Source organism: Lissotriton helveticus, chromosome 2_2 (genome assembly GCF_964261635.1).
Source record: "Lissotriton helveticus chromosome 2_2, aLisHel1.1, whole genome shotgun sequence".
Classification (NCBI taxonomy): Eukaryota; Metazoa; Chordata; class Amphibia; order Caudata; family Salamandridae; genus Lissotriton; species Lissotriton helveticus.
Window position 1 is genome coordinate 144,147,171 of NC_136060.1, and position 26,101 is coordinate 144,173,271.

The window sequence follows — 26,101 nt, forward strand, 5'->3', positions numbered from 1 at the left end:
GAATACAGAACGAGAGTTCACAACAGAACTGGTGCGTTATCCCAACTTGACTCACCATGTGTATTAACTTGCAGCGATAGCCGACCAGTTATTACTTAGTTGAAAAGAGTAAATGTATTAGCCAGCAGGACCACGACAAGAGAGCAAAACACGAGATTGGGGAAAGAACAAGTGTGATGTCCCAGATTGCCTCACCAGTTGTGTCAATTTGTCAAGAAAAACGACCTGTGTTTCCTGGTAGAAAAAGAAGACAAAACTGCATCTCCCAGCATACACCTGTGAGTTGTAGTCAAGGCACAACTAAAAACACGCTGAGAAAATTGACACATCAATCCCAACAGTTGAAGATGAATGCAACTGACTGTTGTAGTCGTAACTTGCTCCCAGTTAAAGTGATTGTTAGATGACTCTAACCTTTGAAAGATCGAGTCCCAGCTTGTGTGGCAAAGCTGTATCTATGGCTCGGTATACATCATCAGTAAGTGCTGGGTTCCCAGCTACTGAAAAGAAATGCATCGCTATGAGTTACTGACATCTAGACTCCAAATTAGAAATAAGTTGCCACTACTATGTGATTCCACTGCCCCAGAAGTGGATCTTACCCGAGTGTGATCTAGGCTGTCTCTTTCGTGACGAAGCTTTGAGTGTTCCCTGATGTTAAAGTTACGTTTATCAACGTGCTGAATTGTAAGTGCCTGAATGTAAGAAGGTGAGTGAAAAAGAAATACAGAATGCTGATGGTGGTGAAATGTTTGTCAAATAGAAGAACAGTAAAAAAAGTTTTTGAAAAGTAGCAGCAAATCAAAATTGATTCTCAAGTGTCATCAGTCTTAGACATCTTTCATGTAATGATGTGTATCCTTAAAATAAACAGAATCAATTGAACTTATGCATATGGCAAACATAGATGATTGTGCTGATTTAAGCACTCTTTTTTTAATATAACTCTTGTTGGAAACATTCTCATAACTTTAAAACCTGCTAAATAAAACAGAGTTCTGTTGTGCCGACCATCTATATGTTTTCTAAATTTGAGTTAACAAGAAAAGCATGGAAAGTAACAAGGTCGTATCTAAGAGAGAAACATCTATCCGACAAAAAAGTATTGCATGAGATAACAAGCTTTGCTACCTTATTTTTGCTACCCACAGTCATAGTTACTTTTCACAAAGTTGCTTGATGTAAGCTGAGACGTTGAGATGGATATTAAATGGAGTGTATGCAAAGATTGCCTGTTCGATTCAGAGGTTATACCAAAATGTTGAAGAGCTAAACATCATTTCCAAAGTGTTGAGCAATAGTCCACCAGTATTATTAAGTAGATATTCATCACAGCAATCTCTGATATACACACAATTGCATAACTGAAGATTAACAATAAACATACCTTTAAAACGTTCTGTGGCAGAACAATAGTCTCCTGGATTTAGGAGTGGTTCTAAAGTGCTGGGATTAATGTCTGAAAATAACAGGCTTTGGTGTGGCAAAAAGTACTAATGTTAAACAGACTGAATGTGGACAGTGTTTGTGAGAATTGATGGAGATGAAATAACTGAACAACTTGTGATGAAAGTAGTGATTGAATTCTTGAAGATTAGAGGAAACAGTATAATTCCATTTTATCATTGAAATCTTTAGGATTGAGTGTGTCCAGAAATCTTATCCAGTAGATTTACCGTTGTGCCAGTAACATAGCCACATTTTTTTCAGTCTTCTCAGTGATTACTTCCAGACCGTGAAATGCAATTGCACTATGGTGTGTCTGTTCTCATTCCAGTGGATTGCCAAAGGGGAATTCGGGGTCTTAGTTCTCATAGGGCTATTGTGCTTGGTAAAGCTTGTCCTGATCTTTCTTTTCGTCTTGCCCACGTAGCATAGCCCACACGGGCACTTGATGGCGTAAATTACAAATTGCGTGTTGCAACTTTCTAAAAGTGGCATTTTCAGAATTGCAGTTTAAAACCCGATTTCACCATGAATTAGGATTTTAAATTGAGATTCCAGAGACACCAAACATGAACTGATTATTCCTTCCCAATTAGAAATTAGACTTATAAAATTTACTAAGGCAATTCCATTGTTATCCTATGGGAGAGATGTGCCTTGCAGAAGAGAAAAAACAAATGTAAGGGTTTTTCTTTACCATGACATGTGAAACATTAAAACATTAAAGTACATGTCCTACTTTTCAATTATATTGCACCCTGCCCTATGGGCTGTCCAGGGCCTATCCTAGGGGTGACTTATATGTACTGAAAAGGAAGGTTTGGGTCTGGCAAAAGGTTTATTTTTTCAGGTTGAAATGGCTGTTTACAACTGCACACTCGGGCTCTACAATGGCAGGCCTGAGATCAGTTTAAAGGGCTACTTAGGTGGGTGGCACAATCAGTGCTGTAGACCCACTAGTAGCATTTAATTTACAGGTCCTGGGTCCATGTAGTACCACTTTACTAGGGACCTATAAGCAAATAAATATGGCAATTGGATATAAGCTAATATTACCATGTTGAGAGGAGAGAGCACGAGCACCTCAGCATTAGGTTAGCAGTGGTAAAGTACACAGAGTTCTAAGGCCAGCAAAACCGAGATCAGCACAAAAATGGAGGAAGGCAAACAGGTGGAAGACCCCATAAGGCTGAAAGGTCTAACACCTGTGTAAAACGTATGACTCCCAGATTTGTGGATAAAGGTTTGTTTTCCGGTGCCTCCACCACCAGCCCATTTAACTTAGTTCTATAAACATGCTGTACTCCACCAACTCTGGGTTACTTAAGGTCAGTTCTACACATATCTGATGACCGAAACATTATGTTGATATGGAATTTGGCTGTGGTATACCAGAGATTACTTCCATCCATAAGCAGGATTAGGAGGACACAAAGACCAGCTCTGCTCATTGCTGTTCCATCTTCTACATATATATGGCTTAAGTGAAAAATAAAGCTACTTATTGCAAAACAGGCCAAACATACAATTATATTGTTTATTATATTTTCTATAGTGAACATTTAAGACCAAATGTGTGGCATATTCTTAAAGTATTGTCTTCTTCTTAATCTCTCACTGTTTCTTTTTGGCACTTGAATTGCCCGCTGCAGCAAGTTAGGTAAAGAGTTGGAAAGGTTGATGTTCTCACTGGGATGGCCAGTCAAAAACTTTCCCATTGACTTTGCCCATCCCATAACCAGCCAAAAAGTGTTCAACTTGAAAAAAAAAGCACAGTCTAAAAATGTACATTTATGCCATACTCACCTCTGCGGAATAGTCACACTCAATGTTGAAAGGGAGTACATCTATCAAATCTTGCACAGTCATCTATGATCAGTACATTTCTTTCTTTTTTTGAATTGAACAATAGCCCTCAACAACATGGTGGTCAGCACCTGGTGGCAACCTTGACATATTTTGACCTAGAACATACAAACATTTGGTTTGCACAATTCTCACTTTACCTTTCATTGTTTTTATCCAGCATTTTCTTTATTGACTAATACATGAAATCGTAAACAATCATGTTCTGGTTTCTCTCTTTTAGAAAGATACTCCTTCTAAAAGCTGCATATAATGGTTGACTGCCTCTTCATGTATTCATAAAGAAAACATATTTAAATAATAAGACTATCATGATGAGGAATACTATAACCCTGATTTGGCTGTTAACATGTGTAAAGAGACGAATATTATTATTTAATTTAATAACACTCACGAATCACCCCAACCAGGAAATCTCTGCGCGCAGTGAACCTGAAGTAGCTAAACGCAGTTCTGGGACAATGCAGTTTCTAATTATTTTCTAAATTTGCTGAAATCAGGGCAGGTTTGAACCGAAAATGGCAATTTGTTTCAGAGGATGAGGGCCAATTAAGAGATGGCTCTTCCGTTACATCTAGTTCTTCGTATGTGTGGGACCGACAGTAACTCCTTATCACTTGATCTCAAATTCCGAGTGGGATGATAGCGCTTAAGCCTCTGGCAAAGATACTTAGGACCTTTCCCCCTCAGAGCGTTATAGGTTAAACAGCATATTTTGAATACTAATCTTTTCTTTACTGGCAGCCAGTGTAAAGATTTTAGAAGGGGAGTGGAGGCTGTTCTAGGAGTCCGATTTCTAGGAGTCTGATTACAAATCAGCTGTGCAGTCGCGTTTTGCACCACCTGTAATTGAGACAGTAGTGACTCATTGGCTAAGGCCAATAATGCATTCCCATAATCCAAACAACTCACCACAGGAGTCTGTACCAGTGTCTTTCTGGCTGTCAAAGGGAAGAACGGCAGAGCTTTCTTCAGTAAACGTAGCATGTAAAAGCAGGTTCCAGTTGTGGATACAACTTGTTCTTTCATGCTAAGTTCCTGATCTTCCCTAACTACAAAGGTTTTTCTGCTACCTTGCTTTGAGTTGGGGCTTTGCCTAACTCCATGGCCACCAATCCGGAGTACACAGATATTTGGCCTTCACAAACAGAACAATCTCTATTTTCCCTGGATTCAACTGAAGAAAGTTATCCGACATCCATCCTGCAATAGCTTTCCTTCCAGCCTAAAAGCGATCCTTCACTTTGTCAATAATATTATTAAAAGAAGTGACAAACTGTAAGTCATCCGCATATGACAGAATATCAAACCCATATGCTTTGATGACTTTGGCAGGGGTGCCACATAAATGTTAAATACCCGTGGGCTCAAACATGAACCCAGAGGTACCCCTTTATCGACCAAACTAGGCCAGGATTTGAAAGCTCTCAGCGAGACGCCCTGCAATCTGTCTTTCAAGAAGTCCTAGAACCAGGCCAATGCAGACCCAGCAATCCCAATCTCTTGTAGTCTTAGAAGGAATTTATCCTGGGACTGCGGATTGGTTTAAGAGCACGAGCATGGCTGGGATGTCAACACCCAGCGAGCACCTGATGGTGTCTGTCATGGCAACCAAGGCCGACTCGGTGATGTGCTCAGCTCTAAAACCTGACTGAGAAGGATCTTATTCACCTCCAGATAGTGTAGTGTTCATGTCATGCTGGGTCTGGTTCTGATGAAGCCTTTCATCAGAACCTGTGAAGACTCAGAGTGATGTGGCAAGATTCTAAAGGGTGGTTCAATTGCAGTTGGAAGGAGTGTGGTGTGTCTTGCTGAAGTGGCAGCTCTTCGTGTATAATAAACATTGTGAGAAACATTGGCTGGTGTGGTCAGTTGTCAAGTGACTTATCAGACATTTGTTGTCGACGAGCGGTAGAGCTGCCACAGGGAAACTCAAGTACAACTTTCTTTGTTCAGTGAATACTAGCATGCCTGTAGCCATATTTAGAGCAGAAACATTTACGATCAGAGAAGGTATCCGCTGCATCAGTAGTAGTCGGCAACTACTCCTTAGGTCACGATGGTTCTACGCTGTCTCTCTGGGCATGTCTGGGCTGTCTCTCTGCCAGAGAGACAGCATATGCGATTTCACATATGCGATTCAGGTACGTTCCAGCAAGCGCCCATTTCAAGTACGCAATCGCGACCCTCCGCTGCGTGGTTTCTATAGGAGCCTAGCCAATATGTCACGGAGAGACGTTCCTAGGTTCCAGCAACCCTCCCAGGCTTGAGTGCATTCTGATACACACGTTCAGCTTGTGTGGCTTGCAGTGATTGCCATGTTTACATATTAACCCCGATTCGCACAGCTGCATATTTGCATTGTGTGCGCATCAAGACCGGCTAATATTCAAAGTTAATGCAGAGATGCACGGCCGCCAAGTTTTGATTTGAGTGTGCATTGACACCAATACGCACAGTTTGGAATGTCTTCTAGTTATGGAGAAACTACGTCGATGTGCACGACTTAAAAATCATTGGTGAGTTCATCGACTCGTCTGAGTGTAGCTCTCTGCTACCAATATTCCAGCGTTTTGGCAACAATACATAAGGTTATCAATAGCATTTAAGGTTTCCAATAGTATTCAGTTATAAATTAATGGAGCAAGACTGGTTTTAGATCATAGCTGGGGACCAACATGGCATCAGGAACCATAGCCTTCTTAACTCTATGAGACACGTTCTGTTACTGGCTTACTAGGGAAGTTTTTAAGATCAGTTCGTAGTAGCAGATCTTCCTGTGGGTCAACATGCTGTCAGTTAATCTATCACCACATTTCCTGGAGTCACCAGGGGAACCACCTGTGGTGTTGAAGAATAGGTTTAGCGGGGAACAGAAGAAGTGTTTATTATTGCATTTCCTAGGTTTTAAACATTTACCCGACATATAAGGTACCGAAGAGGAACAGTTGGATGAGTATATAGAAAGCGTAAAACTGTGGGCATGTTGGCCAAGGATGATGAAAGTGGTGACCCTTATCTGGAGTTATTATGCAGAAGATGGTAATCCTGCTGTGATACTGAGAATCCTCATGCATAATAAATGAGTAGTTTTCGAAGAAAACCACATGACATTTATGCAGCACCTAACTAGGTAAAAGGTCAGCACCAGAACCGTTATGTAGAACAATGATAGGGAAAATGTAGGTAAAAGGTTGAGCAGCTACCGATGCCTTTACCGGAGTACATTGGGGTTCATAACACTAGTGCTTGCGGTGACCACTGCGCCCCCCCACCCGTCATTGAATTTTATAGCAGAAGGTGCTGTGGACTAGACCACTACCTCCCTAAAGGCGGCGTGTAAGAGGAAGTGGGAGAAGTTGGTGTTGCCTTTCTCCACTCAATCGGGAGAGCCACGGCAGACTGGAAAACCAAAACGTGGAGAACAAGGTAGGTTAGAAAAAGTAAAACATTTCAGGACTATCTCAAACAGATAATACTATTTCTAAAAACACTATGCATTTTAAAAATAGTGCTCACCAGCGAAGGTTCGGTGCTTGCGGTGACCGCTGCACGCCAGACCTGTCATCAGGTTTTATAGCAGGAGGTGCGCTGAACTAGACTGCTACCTACCTAATTGTGGCGTGAAAGAAGAAGTGGGAGCAGTTAGTTTTGGCCTTCTCCGCTCAATCTGGAGACACTCGTTGGACCGGAAAGCCAAAACGGCGGAACAACAAAGTAGGATACAAAACGTAAAACAATTCAGGACTATCCCCAACAGATAAAACTATTTCTAAAAACACATTGCAATTTAAAAACTGTGTTAGCTATTATGGATTTTGTGCAGTCCAGGAACACTGAACTATTGATTTCTTTCCCTGCGCCGATGTCCCCAGGTAAAACCTGGTGAAATCTACCCAGAATGGAGGTAAACTGTGGGAGTTGGGGGGCGCAGTGTAAAACTTCTGATTACTGCTGCTACTCCCCATTCAGTAGTACATAACTCATACAGGGCTGGTGATCTGACAACCAAAATTACTATACCTCCTGGTAATTGTAGTTTCAGATGTAGGATTATTAATGCAGCTCCCTTACTCTACTAGTATCGAGACCTACATAAATTCCATTCTACACATAACAGGGGAACAAACTGCACCAATTAACACAACTATGCTTAGGTGAATCCCAACACACACACTAAAACATTCGAGTGATACTGCACAAGAAGCTCTTCAACTCAATAAACAATAAGCACTACGCTCCTTTTCCTGTGACTTGGCCCCACTCACCAAGGCCTCTTCAACACCTCATACCTTTCATATTGCTTCCAGGAAGACTGCTTTCCGTTCACCAGAAGTAAATCTTAAATGGAAACTATCCTCCATATTTAAATAAGCTAACACATCAATAGTACAGTTGTTGTGGCGATGGAAACATTCACCTCAGATTTGGTAAAACAAAAAAATGCCAAATTATGCAAAAGATAATAGTTGCATCATTCGGTGTGTCTTGAGGCCCTGTAGAAACCTACGTTATTGGTAATGAAAGTGGAATAGATGAATAATTGCATGCTTTTCAGTGATCATTTCAAAATCACTTGCTGTGAGACGAATATTGTAATCAAACTGTTATCTATATTAATGACCAAATATTGATATTTAAGTTGATGAAAACCTTCTCTTGTCGCAGGGGTCCATCGAAGACACAAATAGTAGAAGTAAATGACCAATCTCAGCACAAGGAATGGCTACACCTCATGCCTGACTGGACCAACAGGAATGTTACAACATTTCAGGAACTTCTGGAAAAAGGGTAAACTTAAGCCTTAATTTATTCACCTATTTATCAGTATGATACTTTCTGCATTTTCGCAAAAATATTTTAAATGTGAAATCCATTGTTGCTTTAAGCTTCTCTGTGGAAAACTCTCAATTTTTTTATTTTATTTGGATATATTAGAATAGAACAATAGAATAGAATACACTTGCATTCCCACTGAATCCCAAAGTGAGCTAAATCATGTAAAGAATTAACACTACCCAGACCGCATTTAGGGCCAGATGTAGGAAGCCTAATTCCGGTCGGTAACGTCCGAAATTACCGAATTTCGTCCGTTACCGACCGGAATTAGGCTTTTCAGATGTAGGTGGCCAAATTGTTGGATTCGGTAATTTACTGAATCGGTAATTTAAGAAATCCGTAAATTACCGAATTCTTAACATACCGATTCGGTAAACTACCGAACCCTTAATGTAGAGAGCACTCAAGTGAGTGCTTTTTACATTTAAGGATCAGTTATTTACCACCAACTATTAGTTGGTGGTAAATTCCGCATACCTTTCAAAAAGCAATTTTTAGCTTTTTATTCAGTGCCATGTGGCAGACATACATGCCCTTAGGGCATGTATGTCTGCACATGTGCACCCATGCACTATACAGGGGTGCAACAGGGTGTCAATGTGTCAATCGGTAATTCTCGTTCATTCCTATGGTCCTCCAGGCCCATAGGAATGAATGGGGAATACCGATTTGGTAAATACCGAATCGGTATTTACCGAATTTTACCGATTCGGTAAAATTTACCGAATCATTACCTACACATCATTTACCGATTCTAAAATACTGAATCAGTAAAATTCGGTATTTTAGAATCGGTAAATTATATTTACCTACATCTGGCCCGTGGTGAACAAACCTTCATGTCAAATATAGTTACATTGCATAATCAGTTTTTACTCTCTGCTTCAGAGTTTTTCGGCAATTAAAGGATTGCTGATTACTAATTAAGAATTAATGATTCTTTCTAGAATGTGACACAAGCAACCCCAAAGACAAAATGGTGATATAATGATCCAAGCAAAAATTGCAAAAAGCATTTTATCTCTGCTCATGTCGCTTTATGCAGTCGTGGCCAGTGCAGGTAAGAGCAGTGTGGTGGTGGGGCGGTGGGGTGGGGGCGGTGCAGGGCGGGTGGCGGTGTGAAGTCGACAGATGACGATGAGGGAAAAAAAGAAGAAAACCATTTACCTTGCTCTTGCCGCATCCCTGAATCGGCGATACGGTGAGCGCAAGGTAAGTGGTTTTCTATTTTTTTATTTTCCCTCGTCATCAGTCGACTTCAACCCCCCCTTTCCCCTGCCTCAACCCCGCCCACCGCTCTTTTGTGCACCATCCGCAAGTGGTCTAATCACTCTTTTCTATTATTTTTTCTTTGACCTCTTCTCAAATTCATCCACACTAGTGGCTTAGGGTTTCACACTCTATGTTATTAATAATATGGTGATTGGGAAAGGATCATGTTTTTCACAGCTGTTCGTGTTTAAATGCCCATAAAGATCATAAGGATACATTCATAAAAACTGTATCTTGTTTACTATATCACATTGGATGTTCTATAAAGATTCACATTAAAAAAAATATATATTTTTATGGGAGTTTTCCATAAACAACACATGAAGCTCGACAATGCATCAAGAACCACAATTCCAATGGAGTGGAAGCACATTCAATTAAATTTGCAATAGCACAGTACATCGTCAATATTTTCGCAGTGGCTATTTATTAAGTTCAGTGCATTACACAAGTGTCTCTCATACATCACGGGAGCTGTGTCGGTTGGGGCAGTTTCCTATTTTCTATCATATCTAGCCCATAATATTTCAACCAGGGACCCCCAAACTTGTAAAACTTCTTCTGGCACCCTCTGGCCTTGTAGGGGACCTTTTCAGCAGACATGTAGAGGTCCATCCATGTTTTCCATTCCCGGAAGGTTGGCAGGTCTGGGGCACCCCAATACTTAGCAACACCCCATTTTGCCACTGTGAGGGAAAAATACTAAAAAGGAGGCTCAAGGAACATCTACTTCTGTAGGTGTACCTAACAAAATGAACTTGGGGTCTATTGGTAGTTTTTTTTCCATTACCTGTTGAGCTCCTCCAAAATGGTGGTCTAATACAAGTGCATGCGAGGGCACTCCCATAGTGTGTTCATGAATGACCTCCTTTCTGTTCTACATTGCAGACACTTGGGGGACTCTGCCCTGCCGAATTTGTGCAAGGGGGCCCTATTATGCTATATTTTTATGGAGGATCTTAAATTGAATCAGCATTAATCTTAATTTGATTGCTACTTCTCCCAGGTGCATCAATGCCACCTCCCAATCTGTGACATCCAGTTTTCTCACTACACTTTCCTATCTAGCTCTCATTTTCTTTAGTGAGTCAGGCATATTGTTATCAAGCGTCTTATAATTCCTGGAAACCGCTTTCTGTTCTATTTTTCTCTAGTGGGGTCTATTCAGGAATATTTGCTTTGTCAAGTCTCTCTGCCTTTCAGGCGTGTTAAAGTTGTGTGCATTTGAACTGTGTTTTATTGGAGGGAGCCGAAGGGGACCATAGCTCCATCCCCTAGGAGATCCCCCAATTTAGAAATCTCAATGGTGTCCCATGCCCTGAACCCCCTCAGTTTCCCAATTTCCTTCAGACATGTTCCTACCCACAGGGGAGTTTCCCGAGTGATCAGTGTATCCCACCTCATCCACCTCTCTGCCCTTTTCCATGCTTCCATAGTCATATAGGTTGCTGGCAATAGCTTCTTTACTTCCGTTTCCACCATACAGGTAGTGTAGGTATGTGCGGATTCTAAATTGTTGTCTCCCCAGTACATAGGTTGGGTGGTCCCCAGGTAAATGGCCCCAGTCGTTGACCATTATTAAAAGTGCCGCCCAGTAGTATGCCCGTATGTCTGGAAAAGCTATTCTCCCATTATATTGATTGTGCTATTGTGTCCGCAGTGCCACTCTTGCGTGTCCCCCATTCCATAGCAATGTCCAGACTTTGCCCTCAATTTTGACAAAGATTTTCTCCGGGATCTGATGATATGTGTTTTGGAGGATGTACAGAAGTTTTGGTAATGTTATCATCTTGTACATGGCGGCCCTCCCTAGTAGCGTTAAAGGCAATGATCTCCATCTTTCCACGTCTCCATGTAAGCCGCCATTATTCTCTGAATGTTATGGTCTAGGCTATCCTCCATGTTCGAGGTCCTGTGCTTTGAGATATCCTGCCACCAGAAATAGGTTTTGTCTCAATTAATCTTATAGCCCACATGCACTCCATAATTTTCGAATATTCGGAACAAACCTAGGAGCGTTGTATTCAGGTGTGTGACATACAGAAGGATGTTGTCAGTGTAGAGGGAGATCCATTCATCCTCAATCGCCCCTTCCCTATAGCTGAAACCTGTGATGTCTGGGTGTGCTTGAACCACACAAGCCAATGGCTCCAATGTCAGGGCAAACAATAGGGGACACAGGGGGCATCCCTTTCTCGTGCACCTCTTGATTGGGAACTTCACGGACATCTCTCCATTTACTCCCTGGCCACCTGGTCTCTGGCTCCATCCAGGCGAGCAATTCGGGACCAAACCCAAACTTCATCAGGGCCTGCCTCAGGAAGGGAAATGAATGGCATCAAGGGCCTTCTCTGCATCTAGGGACAGAAATAAATGGGGGTCCTTTCTTGATCGTTTTGTCTCCAACCAATTGTAAAGCCTGCAGAGATTAAATCCTGTTGACTTCTTTGGCATAAAGCCCGATTGGCCTTTGTGAATTATGGAGGTTATCACAGCTGATAGCAGCATGGCATGGACTGTAGCCAAAATGTTTGTCTCGCTGTTCAAAAGTGAGATTAAGCGGTAGGGCCCTCCTGCCCTTTACATGCTGCCCCCTGGTCAACACCAGCACAAGACTGCTGTTTACCCGACTATAGGGGCAAGCATTTATTCAAAGGTTAACCAAAGTAGAAGAAAAGAAGGTGCCCTGCACGACTAAACTTTATGAACACCTATGTTTTTGAAGCTATCTTTCAGCAAAAGTGTAAAAATATGATAACATCTCTTCAAAATTCAAAAAGTGTATTTCATTATCATTTGGAACTTTTCAAGCTTAGTACATCAGACTATATCACTGCATTGGGAAGTATTTTTTTAAGTGTTTCCAAATATCATTATAGAAGCATTCATACTTCCCTTTACCCTGACAACAATTTCAATAGAGAACTAAGAGGTAAGTCAGTTGTTTTGTACACCCTTTGGGTGGCCTTGGTTGCTATTCTCTTATATGGTATAATGATGAAAAAGGAGAGAAAGTGAAATAAAACAACTGCCAAGGATCACACAATTTGGGCAATACACACGCTTCACGTCACTTACATCCACCTTACCGCCCCTGATCCCTCTACTGCCACCATGCTGGCATAAATGTGGCCCTCAGTCGCATCACCGACCAAACGTTTTGGCCCCTGGGAAAACGCTTGTGAGTGCCCATGCTCTATACTAAAGGCTACAGATAGATATTTTGTTACATGGAATCTCACAGATTACCGTGGTAGGATTTTGACGGCCACCTACTGTTAAAACCTGAGTCGGGTCGGGGACAATCGATATTTGCCCGGCGGTATTGCCTCTGTGACCCTCTAGTTATTTAATCAATGAAGAGGCAGGCGCTGGAGACTGGAAAGCAGGAAACAAGGTTTTTATTCTCTCCGGAGGAGAACACAACGAAACGGACAGAAGGTATCGTTCTGAGGTGCTCTAACTGCATCCCTGAGGCCTGGCCTCTTATACACACGTTTATGACTTTATTGTAGATTACACATTCATGTTAAAGCTTTGATGTATGGAAAAGACATTCCCGGAACTCCCCTCTGGGCCCGTTCCCACACACATTTACAGTTGAAGTCCCCACCCTAGTCACAACAGGTGATGAGGATCACGCAGCCGGATATTCCGCCGATTCACGGAATGTGGGGGGTTTGATCGGATCTCATGGAGTGGGGGCTTTGATCAACCCGGGGATCCTTTGATGGGGGAAGCTTTCTATTGTACGGGGAGGGGCAAGGAATGGTATCGGCAGAGCTGGGTGTCGGCCTGGGAACGGGGAAGACAAAACGGGCACACAGGGAAAAAGGGGGTTTGCATCTAAGGGCCGGAGATCATGAAAGGGAAGCAGGGAGGTGTCGCGCTGGGAACAGGATGAGGGCCTGGGGCAGAGCAGCGCCGAAGAGGGGTTTATGACTCAAGGCAGGTGCAAGCAGGGGGTGGTCAGCGTGCAGGCTTGGTGAAGGCGAAGGGCTATGTCAGGGGCCAGCGGCGTGCAAATGGGTTCGTTCTGCTCGGGGCATCTTAAAAAAATGGCGGGCGCGCACGACAAAAGTGTGGCATTAGGGGAAGAGGCAAGATGGCGCAGATAATGTTCACCAAAACGTACTAATTTTCAACAGTCCTCCCTTTAACATATTCAAGACATCTTGCTGGTTCATTTTCTACTCGGTTCTATTGTGATGGGCATGAGAAAGAAAACGGTAGGAACCCTAGAGGAAAAGAGTTGTAAACAATACATTTTAACATTTCTAGTTTTTAGGAGGTGAGCCTATTTGATAAACTTTGATCAATTTGTTTTAGCAGGAAAGTCATAGGAATGCAATACAAAAACGATTCTGTAGCGAGAGCAGCAAGCATATTTCATACTGGCAGGTTATTACATATATATCAGGTTCGGATTGGAGCATGATCAATACAACGGCGGCTGGGAGAGAAATGAGGTCTAGCAGAAACGGCGATTGGGGATGTCAAATGTTCAAAGTTTAACGAGTTCTCATCATTCTTTGTTGTCTTTCGTTGGCGCTGTTGAGCACCGGCGGTGGAGCTACAAGTCCAGCTCTGTTCTACGTTCTGCGTTGCAGGGCACGACCCTTTCCTCGCGTTTCTGGTCGGAAAGGTCCTTTTCGCCCTGTGTCCTTTGAGGTGATTGTCAGAAAGTTCAGATGGAAGAAGAGCGTACAAAACAGTCCATAGGGTAGGTCAGAGGAAAAGGGGGATGGAGCAAGGCCAAATTAGGAACAAACTAGGGAAACGAGAGACTTCAAATAGGCGGGCGTGTGACCGAATTCAGAGAGCGGGGACTTGTCGACCAACACTGGACATCGAGCAGGGGCATCAGGTCGACCCTTTCTTCTCATGTTGTCGAAAACAGTGCCTCGTCCTGCAGCTCTTTTCTGTCATGGTCTCGCCTTGGCTAATGTCGCAGGTATTCCTTAGCCTGCAGTCAGGCCTCGTGCTCCCACATCCGGTCCTTCTCTCCTCCAACAGCAGTACCCTTAAACAAGTTTGAAAAGACAGTCTTTAGAGAATTGGCAGATGAAGATAATCAAAAAGTCTATTTCTCTCCCAGCTCCAGACAAAGAATGAAAATGCCCGTTATATTAGTGTTCATAACTGGCATATGAATGACCGGTGACGGGCCTGTTGGATTTACTATGACTTTCCTTAACAATTATTTATTACAGTCACGACAGTTCATCTGATGGTGACCCACCTTTGTGAGACGAACCTGGCAAAGATATGCCGTTCTCTAGAGTTTTACATTTACAAAAGGGTACTGTGAGTCGTCAACATGGTACTACACAGGTATTTTGCTGAGAGACGATCATGGCTAAACATTTCCTTTCGATCGATGCATCCTGCTTTTCAACTACTACGGGGTTTATTTTCGATGATTTCTTTACCTTGGACTAGTCTGTTAACCTTGTAAAACATCATTCTGGATCCTACGTAACCTTTTACAGCCCGATTACTTAATTAGGAAGGACAGGGGTTTTATGGGAAACAACCAGGGACATAGGAAACTTGTGGTAAGGGCATAAATCGACCCATCTCTCACAACCGGAAATGAGGGGCAGTTTCATAATTCCAGTTTTTGGGCGGCTGATACAGGGGAGGTAACAGGGGTGATCGTTTTTCCGGTTTGGGTATTGCGACAATTCGGGGAGGGGAGGGTCGCGTATTCTGAGGTCCTTGTTTTATACCATAGGAGCCGTTGACATGTAGTTCCCTTATTTCGGGTCAGATTAGGGAACCTCTGTCGTCTTACCTGTCCTTTCCCTTACGGCCCAACCTCGGTTCATTGACTTCTAGCGGAAAAGGAGAGGTAATGACGCGGCCTCAGGGTGATTGTATTAAAGACAAGTTTTTGTGCAAATACTGACGGTATTTGAAGCCAATTAGGTGGTGTGCTAGGGGTGGCAGTCTGCCAATTTCGGGGCTAATCACTCGGAAGAGTGGGAGTGCAAAAAAAATAGAGGGAGAGAGAGAGAGAGAGAGAGAGAGAGAGATAGAGAGAGGGAGAGAGAGAGAGAGAGAGAGAGAGAGAGAGAGAGAGCGCAACGGCAGGCTAAATAGTACACGTGCAACAGAGAGGGTGGCAGTGTATTCAAGAAAGGCTATTTAGTGCATTACACAGTAAAAGGCATTCACGGGTCTGCGTTAGAGTCTTGTAATCATGCAGTTTGAGCATTAGACAGGGTAGAGGGGACGTGCCTTGAGAAAAAGGAAAGAAGAAAGGAGGTACCATTTTGTCGCACTTTCTCGCATTCTCGGTCCTTCGACCAGTTGGGTCAACGCCTCAGTCACACACACACATTCCCTCATAGTTTCGCATCATACGTGACATGGGTTCATTCGTCCGGTCTGGTTTAAGGGTGATCGTTTTTTATCAGGTTGTGCTAATTTTTCGGGTTTGTTCGATACGTGAGTAGTTTGCAGGCGTGCTTAGACACCACCTTGCGGCGCTAGTCCGTTTCGTGTATTAGACATGGCAAGGCTTCAGATCTTCGCCACACCTCGGCTGTAATCTCTGATGTAACCTGCAGGGGGAGGAAAAAAAAAAAGGGGGGTGGGGGAGACAGCATTCGCGCATATTCAAATACATGGACTCATAAGTTCTTTACTTACCTCTTACTCGTCTTTCCTCCTCGGGGCAGGGTCCCCGGGGATATGGTTTCTGGAGTCGAGGGGGGTAGTGTGTCCATATAGGTCATGTGCGGGGAAACGTAAAAAAAGAAACCAGAGGTGCTTAGTGCGAGGTATCTAGTCAAAGGATGTATCTCACTATCGGGATCCTTAAACCTCTTTCAACGCTGTGGCGTTCTAAGGTTCTTCGGTTCTTGGGTCAGCTCCGTTCCCTGATACTTTGGAACGTTGTACTTTATAACATTTACATTATTTCATTTCACCCTCCCTTTACATTCCCTCATTTACACCGTTCGTTTTACCCATCCTTGGAAGTCAAGGTCTTCCTCTGCGCGAGAGTTCATGGGTCAGTCGCGCACTTTGAAGGCGGAGGGTCGTGTTGTCGATCCGATCCGTCCTCCAGGGCTGGGCAACCATCTTCTTTCAACCTTAAAGAGAGAGCAGAGTAGGGTGCACAGAAAAGAACTTTCCCACCGATCCCACATTTTTTTTTTAAATAAAGCATGCAATACCCGTCCATAGTTTCAAAAACTTTATTTTGCAAAATCGTTTCAGCATGTGGATTATGAGGGTGCGGTCGTATTTGGCCGGTCGTGGCAATGGCTAAAGTGCGTACAGTGGGGGGTGTCGTTTGCAGCAATAAAAACATCGGAAAGTTTTACTCATTCATTTGTAAGAAACTAAAACGTCTACTAATTGGCTGGGGGTTCGGGGGCATCTATTTTCATAATTTAGAAGCATAATCATAATAGTTGTAATCAGATTTCCTATATGCATACCGTACGTGTGCGTCGTAAATGAGGTTTACATCAGTTATAAAAATATAATACATTGTACATTTGTAATCAACATTTGTAACGGGGATCCTTTCGTACTGTTCGTCGAGTGAGTTCTCCTTGTCTTTTCTAGCCAAGTGTACAAAGGATCATATAAAATCTCAGAACATCAAGTTTTTATTAGTGCGAAGGAACACCACGAGGTGTTCGTAAGTTCCGATTGATACCAGCGCCATTTTGGGCGGGGCCGGCTCAGTCCGGAAGCAGCATCAGGGGGAAATGTTTCCCAGTACTGGCAGTTTGGACCAGAGTCCTTTTCGGCAGTTCTAGAATTCATGCTAACAGAAGGAGTGGCAATGTCATGTTTGTTTCGTTGGCGATCAAGGCAGCCGTCCCTTACCGGAAGCCCGCAAAGGCCGAAGGTTCCGCCGGGGACCTTTTTAGGATCTTCAAGGCTGCGGAGATGCTGTCGGAGATGGGGGCTCGTGCTCCAGGGGGCAAATGTTCGAGTTATATTGCTGGTCAGAGTTACTCTAGTGGCCGGGGCCCTTCCAGCGGACCCAGACGCCATTTTGAGGCCCTCCAGGGGCCACTCTCGTCGAGTTTGCAAGAGTGGAAGAGACCCTTCGGAGTGAAAGGAAGAGGGCTCTGTTTTGTGAGAGCGGGACGTTCGGCTGGGGTGCAGCTGTGATGCCCCCACCTGGGGGCGAGGGAGACTCGTTCGCGCCGTCTCCTTCTTCCGGGGCACCCCATGCTGCTCCTTTTCATCGGCCCGCACGAAGGTCTCTCCCCATCCGGTGTTCCCCAAGTCCTGTGCTCAGTGCTGTGGGAGTATGGCCACCTGTGGCGCGCATTCGGTGCGGCACGAGTATCAGTGCGGCCATTGCAGGTTCGGTGTTCCGAAAATATGGCCACCATTGCACGTTCGGTGCTGCGCAAGTACTGGGGTGCCACCATGGTGTGTTCGGTGCTGTGGAAGTATTGGCACCATCGCCTGACTGGGGGTGTTCGGCGTCGGGCCGGGGGCTGGGAGACCTCCTATCGGTGGAGGTGGGAGAGGCTCGTCCGCGTCGCCTCTCCCTCCCAGCCCAATTTGGACAAATTGTTGTGGAGGTACGTGCAGGACATCCCGCCGTCCAGAGCTGCTGCGGCTGTTACGGAAGAGAAAAGGAAGAGGTGCCTCGTTCTTCTCTGGACATGTGGCGGGACTGCTTAAGTCTATCCAGGCCCGTTGCGGCTGGCCGAGGAGACATGTGGCGGGACTACCTACAACTGCCCGGGCTGCTGGCTCCTGCCTCTCCTCCGGCTCCCCCATACGTTAAGATTTCCTGACCAAGAGTTGGCGGCCGGGCCCGCCTTATATGGGTTGCCGTTGGTTGGGCGTAGCCGTAACCCTGCCCTACTTTGGAAGGTTCCAGAATGGGGGGGGGGGGCGAATGTTCTGTTTGACTTTCATTTTCTACAGTTTACCGTTATTATTCCTTGTTTGTTGTGTTAAATTAAAAGTTCAAGTTCATTAATGGTCTACGGATTTTGTTTTGCCATTTCTTTCTTTCCAGGTTGCTTTTATGCTAAGTTTCTGCTAACAGAGGTTGAGTAACACGGAAACACGTGTAGAGGGATGACGCAGATTTGTACATTACATACACACAAACTCAGACGGGGGACAGTACAAGTACGACATACAAAGACCCAAGACGAATATAAAACAGTTATTGGTCATAATTATCTCTTTCCGTCTATGAATTTGAAACGAGGCTGGGTTCCCGTCTTGACGTTGCCCGACCTAGGAGAACTTGAGCATGTCGCTGAAATTTTCCTGGCGAAATCTGTGCCATCGGGCATAATCAAACGTGGTGGTTCTGTCTGGTCTGTCTATGTAAGTCGGGTTCTTCTTTGTCTCGCGCTTTTTCTCGTACTGCCGGTCTGTCGTTCCTGTCGGCCCTTTGCCTTTTCTCACACTCAGCAGAGTCGGGCATTGGGCTTTCCAGTGTCCGACATACCTACAAAAAGCGCATTGGTCTGGCCCTAAGTCTGGTCGTCTTTTGCATAGTGTCGGGGGATAAGTTGTGGGTAGCGGTGTCCTGGGGTTGTCCTGTCGGTATATTTCTCTACTTGGTTTGTCCTCGTCTTTTCTCTGTCGTTGCATAGCCTCTCTGCGCCACATACCGAGACTGTCGAGCATAATTGGCGTTGTCTTATTATTTCGAAGGGCTATTTCTAACGTTTCTATTTTATCAAGGTCAAAGGATCCTGCCAGTGGCCACTGTTTGTCTTGACTCTCTTCGGTATACCTGTGCCACAATTTATTATAGGCTATGGTGACTAATCCATAGTTTATGAACATGTCCTTATTAGGGGTGCCTTCTAGTGGAGCTATATGGTCCACCTCTAATACACGGTCCGGGCTAAACAGGCTATTAATCAGTGGGGAGAAGACAGACATGACGGCTCGTAACGAGGGACTAAAAAGTCAGCACTGCCTATCTTATCACTAGGTGCAAAGACTGGACAGAATATTTCTATTCAACGTTGTTTGCAGGCAGTGAATACCTCATGGATCAAAAAAAATAACAAACAGACCAATAAATAACAATGGGGAGAATGAGTAGGTCCGCAAAGATCTGCGTTACCTACCCTTTTCACTATCTGCAAAAAGGGTGGTCTCTTCCCTGTTTGCAGACAGGGAATCTCCAGGAAACAATAGTTTTGCGAACAACAGTTCAGTTTCAAGTAATTATTGAGTGGGGGAGAAAAAATAAGCACGGCTGCTGCCCTACCTATCCTCCACTGCTTGCAAAGAGAGAGCCCGTTGTTTCTCCGTTTGTATACAGTGAATCTCCAAATAAATAAAGAGCAATACTAGTATTTTTAAACAATCAAACAATCAAGCAATTATTTCGCAACTTGTCGTGATTACACGACCTTACCCGGACCATGTGGACAGTTTCTTGTCTTCCGAATCCAGCGCCCGATCGTCCTCTTTTTCTCGTATTTCTCACGGCACTCCTGATGGTCCCCAGTCAGGACCGTAGATCACTCGAGAGAGGTCTGTTCGGAACTAGTGAAGTTCGGATGATCGGCTGCCAGACGAGGGTCTATTGGGCAAGAGCTCTCCCGATCGTTGCAGTCGTTCACTCTGTCGTCGGGACCTCTCCCACTGGATCCACGAGTCGCTGATGGGCCCCACGCTTGGGACGCCAATTGTTAAAACCTGAGTCGGGTCGGGGACAATCGATATTTGCCCGGCGGTATTGCCTCTGTGACCCTCTAGTTATTTAATCAATGAAGAGGCAGGCGCTGGAGACTGGAAAGCAGGAAACAAGGTTTTTATTCTCTCCGGAGGAGAACACAACGAAACGGACAGAAGGTATCGTTCTGAGGTGCTCTAACTGCATCCCTGAGGCCTGGCCTCTTATACACACGTTTATGACTTTATTGTAGATTACACATTCATGTTAAAGCTTTGATGTATGGAAAAGACATTCCCGGAACTCCCCTCTGGGCCCGTTCCCACACACATTTACAGTTGAAGTCCCCACCCTAGTCACAACAGGTGATGAGGATCACGCAGCCGGATATTCCGCCGATTCACGGAATGTGGGGGGTTTGATCGGATCTCATGGAGTGGGGGCTTTGATCAACCCGGGGATCCTTTGATGGGGGAAGCTTTCTATTGTACGGGGAGGGGCAAGGAATGGTATCGGCAGAGCTGGGTGTCGGCCTGGGAACGGGGAAGACAAAACGGGCACACAGGGAAAAAGGGGGTTTGCATCTAAGGGCCGGAGATCATGAAAGGGAAGCAGGGAGGTGTCGCGCTGGGAACAGGATGAGGGCCTGGGGCAGAGCAGCGCCGAAGAGGGGTTTATGACTCAAGGCAGGTGCAAGCAGGGGGTGGTCAGCGTGCAGGCTTGGTGAAGGCGAAGGGCTATGTCAGGGGCCAGCGGCGTGCAAATGGGTTCGTTCTGCTCGGGGCATCTTAAAAAAATGGCGGGCGCGCACGACAAAAGTGTGGCATTAGGGGAAGAGGCAAGATGGCGCAGATAATGTTCACCAAAACCTAGGAGCGTTGTATTCAGGTGTGTGACATACAGAAGGATGTTGTCAGTGTAGAGGGAGATCCATTCATCCTCAATCGCCCCTTCCCTATAGCTGAAACCTGTGATGTCTGGGTGTGCTTGAACCACACAAGCCAATGGCTTCAATGTCAGGGCAAACAATAGGGGACACAGGGGGCATCCCTTTCTCGTGCACCTCTTGATTGGGAACTTCACGGACATCTCTCCATTTACTCCCTGGCCACCTGGTCTCTGGCTCCATCCAGGCGAGCAATTCGGGACCAAACCCAAACTTCATCAGGGCCTGCCTCAGGAAGGGAAATGAATGGCATCAAGGGCCTTCTCTGCATCTAGGGACAGAAATAAATGGGGGTCCTTTCTTGATCGTTTTGTCTCCAACCAATTGTAAAGCCTGCAGAGATTAAATCCTGTTGACTTCTTTGGCATAAAGCCCGATTGGCCTTTGTGAATTATGGAGGTTATCACAGCTGATAGCAGCATGGCATGGACTGTAGCCAAAATGTTTGTCTCGATGTTCAAAAGTGAGATTAAGCGGTAGGGCCCTCCTGCCCTTTACATGCTGCCCCCTGGTCAACACCAGCACAGGACTGCTGTTTACCCGACTATAGGGGCAAGCATTTATTCAAAGGTTAACCAAAGTAGAAGAAAAGAAGGTGCCCTGCACGACTAAACTTTATGAACACCTATGTTTTTGAAGCTATCTTTCAGCAAAAGTGTAAAAATATGATAACATCTCTTCAAAATTCAAAAAGTGTATTTCATTATCATTTGGAACTTTTCAAGCTTAGTACATCAGACTATATCACTGCATTGGGAAGTATTTTTTTAAGTGTTTCCAAATATCATTATAGAAGCATTCATACTTCCCTTTACCCTGACAACAATTTCAATAGAGAACTAAGAGGTAAGTCAGTTGTTTTGTACACCCTTTGGGTGGCCTTGGTTGCTATTCTCTTATATGGTATAATGATGAAAAAGGAGAGAAAGTGAAATAAAACAACTGCCAAGGATCACACAATTTGGGCAATACACACGCTTCACGTCACTTACATCCACCTTACCGCCCCTGATCCCTCTACTGCCACCATGCTGGCATAAATGTGGCCCTCAGTCGCATCACCGACCAAACGTTTTGGCCCCTGGGAAAACGCTTGTGAGTGCCCATGCTCTATACTAAAGGCTACAGATAGATATTTTGTTACATGGAATCTCACAGATTACCGTGGTAGGATTTTGACGGCCACCTACTCCCATAAACCCTGGGAATTTCCCTCTGATAATTCTTTTTAGGACCTGTTGAGCGTGGTTGTATATTATATTGCAAGCTGTATTGTCATTATATTTGTAATTTTATAAATATATACATGATGGTTTGCCAGTTTATCTGCACTTGAATTGGCTGGAGTTGGGTAAAGTGTAAAGCCAATATTAAAGGCTTCATCAGTTAATTTGAAAAATCTTGCCAGATTTCATAAGTTTGACAAAGTCAGTAGACCTGATCTATTTATTGTGCAAAGCATGTATTAAAGACCATAGGCTTTTAAAGATAGATTGTTACAGTTTTAAACCTGTAGGCAGGGACTTTATTACATGGAACTTTACAGATTACTGCAGTAGACAGGGGTTTTTGTTTTGATGATATTCCTGACCAAACTGTAGGGATAGAAGATATGGTCTACAATATTCTTTATTAGCCTCTCTGAGGAGAGATAGTATTTTGCTAAGTCAACTGTAATTTTGTATATAGTTGTACATTTATCACTTTTTTGTACTTTTATGACTGTAAGGTGGATGGTTGCCTTATGTGCATTACAATGGGCTTTATTTGGTTATGATGATGCACCTATATTAAAGGCTTTATGCCTGATTGTTTACTTTACTTTGAAAATTATGATAAAGGCAGTGTATTGTTATTACTTTGAATTAAAGGCTACAGATAAGCTTTTTGTTAAATGCAATTGCTTAGATTACCTTAGTAGGCAAGGCAAGGGTTTTGGTGTTGGTTACTCCTTCTGACTTACCTTGAGTATAGAATATTTGCACTGTGAGACTTATCTATTATGTACATATTTGTACTTTTATTATGAAGTCTTATGAATCAGCACAGTATAGATCTCGGTTGCTTTTAGTGACAAGCCAATGATAAAGGTTATTGACTTGAGTGTTTATGATGAAAGGTTACTATAAAGGTAGTAGGCCTGACATATTGATTGTGAAATGCATACGTTAAAGTCAATAGGCATTTAAGGGTAGATTGGTATTACTCTATACTAATGTGTACAGATAGGCATTTTGTTACATGAATGTCACAGATTACCATAGCAGGCAAGCATTTTGTTACTGGTTACCTCATCTGACAAACTGCGGGTATAGAAAATTTGTACTGTCAGAATCCTTGTTAGGCCGAGGGATATTATTTTGTTTTGCCAACTGTAATTTTATATATTTTGTAAATGTATGCCCGTATGCCTGATGGTTGTCTTGTGGGAAAGCTTATGCTCAGTACAGGACGCATCAGTTTGTTATGTCGATAATCCACTCATAACACTCTCAGGCCTGATTGGTTGCTAGGAAAAATATTTCTGTTGCCATAGGTCTGATCTGTTTATTATGAAATGTTATAATAAACAAATTAGACTTGACATATTGATTGTAAAAAGCATAATGTTAAAATTTACAGGCATTTAAGGGTGGACTGCTTTTTTTCTATATTAAAGGCTAAAGATAGGTATTTTGTTACACAAAATGCCAAATTAACTTTGTATGGAATAATTTTGGTGTTGATTACTGCCTCTGACAAAACCTAGCGTAAGAAGATTTGCTCTATAATAATTCTTACTTCTTCTTAAATGTCTGCCAGGATCTTGTCAAAAATAAAATCATTAAATAATATATATAAAAATATATATATCCCTTTAGATACTTGGAGGACCCTTGAGGGCCACTCTGTTCTGCCATTGGTCTGTCTGTCATTTATAATCTGCATCTATCCATGGCAGTGCCTTCTACATGCATTGCTTATACCCTTTCATATTATATCTTTCATAACATCTGAAATCATAGCATTTACAACAACACCTATGACATTGCAAATCACATCAGGGCTGGCTGTAGGGCGGTGCGATCGCACCGGGTGCTGACTTAGGGTGGGGGCGCCATGTTTATTGTTTTAAAACACCTGATGCCACATTCCTTGTCCCTGCCCAAAAAATGTCAAGATAACTTATCTGATTAATGTTCTTGCCGGAGAGAGACCGGAGCTATATTTAAGATTTTTTTACTCATTGTAGTGCAATATGCCTACTGCAAAGAACGTTTCTTATTCAGATCACAAAGTGCATTTAATATATATAGGTCAGTAGGTTACTAGCAGTTTATGATGTACAATCCAAATATAGAGCAGTGAGCTATTAACTGCCATCAAAGAGCTGCATGCAAACTGCAAGGAATATATTAATGCTATGTGTTTTTTTCCCCAGCCTTTCCTTATCCTAATATTGCAAAAAGTGTTAATTTAGGTATAAATCAATTTTGTTTCTTAAAGAAAACCCCTAACAATGGTGTTACATTTTAAATTCTGAATGTGTGCTTTTCCAGACCAAGGACTCTTAAACTATACTGCCTACCAGAATGGATGACATGACTCCTACACCTTGTAAACCTCTGTCTTACGTAACATTTCCTATACACTGATTTAGACACATATGATTGTCTCTGTGCAATGTGTGTGTGATATAAAGTGTTCTGACACCTTAAACTGGTATGAGTGACGCTATAAAACTAAAATAATCTAAGTGACAGTGATTATGGAGACTTAAGGGGCACTGTCAAATGGTGGTAGTGAGGGAATCTGTGGCGGAGGTGGTCGTTGGGGGGCACCAACAAACATTGTCACACAGGGCGCCACTAGTGCTAAAGCCGGCCCTGAATCACATAGTTGTGAGAACATAATGCGTGGTAGAGTGGTGAGTTACACTTAGTGTAGTGTGGCTACCGAGTTCAATACAGTGCGTGTTGAGGTGCGTAAGTTATAATAATTTGAAGGTGGTGCATAAATATTACATTTAACGTATAACTATAACTTTTGAATTTCCAATGTTGGTGTAGTTTAAGTTTTGTTGCTATAGAAAGAATAAATAAAGTTTTCCTAACTATAATAAAGGTTTAACCTTTGGTTTTTTTCATTGAATTTGAATGTTTTTTTTTGTTGCTTTTAATAAAAACTTGTTTCAAATTGTAGGGTCCAGTGTCATTAAGTGGAGTACAGTAGAGTGGAGAAGAGTGTCGCACAGGTAGTGTCATAGAGTAGAGTGGAGTAGACTGACGTAGCGTACAGTTGAGAAAAGTCTCACAGCGTGGAGTGGTGTGTTGCACAGTACAGTGGCAGGGAGTGCAGTTGAGTGGAGAGGCGTAGCGTAAAGTTGAGTAAACAGTGATAAATTTGAGTGGTGTCCTATACAGCAGAGTAGAGTGGTGTGTTGGAAAGTGTTGTAGAGTGTAGTAGAGTGCTGTCCAGTGGAGTGGAGTGGCATAGAGTGGAGTAGAGGGTTGTACAGTGTAGTGTAGGCGCATAGAGTGGAGTACAGTGTTTTATAGTGGCACAGAGTGTAGTAGAGTCTTGTAGAGTGGAGTTGTATAGAGTGTGGAAGAGTGGAGTTTTAGAGTAGACTGATGAGTTGTAGAGTACAGTTGCATCGGGTAAAGTGGACTGGCGTAGCATACAGTGGAGTAAAGTGTCATTGGCTGAAGTGGTGTTTCGTACAGTGGAGTGGAATGGCGTGTTGTAGATTGTCGCAAAGTGTCCTTGAGTGGATTGCAGTGTTGTACAGTGAAGTAAAGTGCAGCACAGTTTGGGAGAGTGGAGTTACGTAGACTGTCGTGGAGTGTGTGGCATAGAGTAGTGTACACTGGAGTGGTGTAGACTGCCTTAGTGGAGTACAGTGGAGTAGTGTCTCGGAGTACAGTATAGTAAAGTGGGGTGGAGCGGCATGGAGGGAGTTGCGTAGAGTGTCGGAGACTGGAGTAGATTGTCATAGAGTGCTGCAAACTCGTATTGACAGCGGGCCGGACTGGTCATAGCGGGCACCGGGCGTTTCCCCGGTGGGCCGCCAAGGTGAGGGCTTGTTTTGTGCCCCTGAAGGCCATTTT

The 26,101-nt window shown here is 43.6% G+C and overlaps 1 protein-coding gene across 3 annotated transcripts in view; it reads left to right on the forward strand.

Moving 5' to 3' along the window:
- The window catches only part of CORIN (corin, serine peptidase), a 1,859,037-nt gene that overhangs the window by 1,713,396 nt on the left and 119,540 nt on the right, over nt 1–26,101 (forward strand). For all 3 annotated transcript variants that reach the window (XM_078678226.1, XM_078678228.1, XM_078678227.1), the window contains exon 17: nt 7,981–8,103. In XM_078678226.1, coding sequence (XP_078534352.1) covers nt 7,981–8,103 — 123 coding nt within the window. The remainder of the gene's footprint in view (nt 1–7,980; nt 8,104–26,101) is intronic.